The sequence below is a fragment of the Gekko japonicus genome, unplaced genomic scaffold (assembly GCF_001447785.1).
Source record: "Gekko japonicus isolate JY-2015 unplaced genomic scaffold, Gekko_japonicus_V1.1 scaffold8979, whole genome shotgun sequence".
Lineage (NCBI taxonomy): Eukaryota > Metazoa > Chordata > Lepidosauria > Squamata > Gekkonidae > Gekko > Gekko japonicus.
This window is the reverse complement of record NW_015172271.1, coordinates 1-2,324: the sequence shown is the minus strand read 5'-3', so window position 1 is coordinate 2,324 and position 2,324 is coordinate 1. Positions and strand designations below refer to the sequence as shown.

Below are 2,324 nucleotides of genomic sequence, written 5' to 3'. Positions count from 1 at the left end.
ATGGCATGGTTGGTGGAGTTCAGATGATCTGCCAGAGGAAAGGGGCACTCTCCGTGGCAGTAGAAGGCACTATAACCCGGTGGGGCAACTATCCAGTCATTCCACCCGACATCGTTGAAGTCCACATACAGCGGATGCCTTTTACAATTGGATTTATGGCGTTTGCGTTGTTTGTGTTTCACCTGGCGCTTCTCTCGCTTATGGAGAGGCTGCCCCTTCCCGTCATGCCCAAAGGTTACTAGTAGCGGCCTAACCAGAGACCAGCTCGCATTGTCCTGGTGCAAAGACCGGCTGATCCTGACGTGTCTCTTGGAGACGCTGCTGCTCTCATTGTCCAAATGGACCACTTCGACCACAAACCCATGATTCGGCTGTCCATGTGCAATCCACCTCATGATAGCGGGCGTGACATCAAAAGTTTCCCATCTGCTGGCATTGTGGTGCACCAAGCGAGTGTCCAGAAGTCTCGTGACCGGGTCCTGGGAACCTTCACTCTCCAGCTTGATTATTTCATAAATATTAATACGATGGTAAGAGCTGCTGTTGGTTTCGGAGGCACCTTCGAGGTGTTGCCGAAAAACCTGAAGCTCAGCCGAAGTGATAAACTCCCCACTCGGGATAGATGTCAAGTTAAAGAAGAAACGTCGGGATGTCCTCCCACTTCTTTCTGGAAGCTCTTCCAGAGTTTCTGTTTCGGGGGGGAGGGAAGCAAAACACCATCAGTAACTTAGATAAATAATTTTTAAAAATGAACTGCTGTATTACAGGCACCTTTCAAATTAACATAATCGTAAGCCAACACATGCTTACTTTAGGGATTTGAAGATTCCAACCACAACAACAATAAAAAAAAGGGGGATTATCTTGTCTTTTTAGACATTTAAGCCAGTGGATGAAACATGATGTTATAGTGCTTCATTCACTGTCATGTCTTTGGACCTGCGAATTCCAAGTGGCCATAATGAATTAAGAGGCATCACTGTGGAATTCAAAGGCATTAAAGGAAAAATTAACAGTGGTTGGCAGGGGATCATTGAGAGTAATTAAAAAGCGACTGAGGATCAAGGGAAAAAGGGATTGCATTTCTTTTGAATTTTTTTTAAAGCACTTTGCTATTGCTTTTATGTCAATCTCTCAGGACCCTCTTCCAGAAGTTCGTGAGTGACAGGTTTCACGATGTTTAAATTCCCTATCCAAAAATTCAAATGTGGTGTTAAGAGGAGAGTTTTACAGATACAGTGGACCGCCAAGAAGACAGATTAGGTGGGTTCGAGACCAAATCAAGCCTGAACTCTCCCTAGAAGCGGAAACTGACTAAACTGAGGCTACCATAATCCGGTCACATTACGAGAAGACGAGAGTCCCTGGAGAAGACAATAACGCTAAGAAAAGTTGGAGGCAGCAGGGGAAGCGGAAGGACCAACATGAGATGAACAGACTCGCTAAAGGAAGCCCCTGGCCCTCACTTTGCAAGACCTGGGCAAGGCTGCCAATGACAGGACATTTCGGTGAACATTAATTCATCAGGTCGCCATAAGTCAAAAGTGACTTAATGGCACTTAAACTCACAGATCCAAAATAATGGCTTGCGCCCCCTGCAAAACGCGGGTACAGACCTCCAGCTCCATCATGCTGTTCTTTGGGCTCCCCTGTTCCTCAGAAGCAGCATTTCAGGGATCATTTGGGGCTGGGGGGAGCAGGCAAGGCAGTTCCATGCCACCCCCCCCATCCTATTGGCAGAGATGTGTTGCAAATCCAGACCGATGTGTCTTAATCACACATTGCTTTTGCGCAAAGCGTACTCCCAAGCGGCAAATAATCAGGACCAGCCCTTGCAACTGTGGCTGCCCATGGGAACCAAGATCTAAAGAAAATCTCTAGCAGTGCAAACTTACGCAGAGTTACGACAGTCTAAGCTCTAAGCCTACTGATGTCCAGGGACTTAGACTAGAGCAGCTCCTCATAAAGCTGTTTTGTAAATTAGGCTGTATAGGAGAACCCTAACCCAGCAAATTTAACACCCCGCCACACACGAGATGTTTAAAGAGCGCGTGCAAAAAAACATCGACTAGCTGTGGCTAAATTTAGGCACACTGTGAATGAATGAACTGAACCTGCCACACTGACTAGCCAGGGTATTTATTTGGAAGTCTCATGGGTTTCACCGAGACGCCAAGAGAACGAGTCGAGGATTACAGTCATAACAGTTTCTGCTAGTGTCGCCTTGTGAAAGCCAGCCATAATTCACACTTCTCCTTGTTCTCCCGTGTCTGTAGGATGCCTAATTTCCTAGCCTCCCTATCCTTCTATCGTGTCAATCTAAA

At 46.5% G+C, this 2,324-nt stretch overlaps 1 protein-coding gene across 1 annotated transcript; it reads right to left on the bottom strand.

The window, feature by feature from the left end:
* Positions 1-5: 5 nt before the first annotated feature.
* Positions 6-688, bottom strand: LOC107118716 (bone morphogenetic protein 2-like; the record flags this gene model as incomplete). Its single annotated transcript, XM_015421071.1, has 1 exon — positions 6-688. A coding segment is annotated over one exon (683 nt), but the record flags the coding sequence as incomplete, so codon positions are not given.
* Positions 689-2,324: the final 1,636 nt, after the last annotated feature.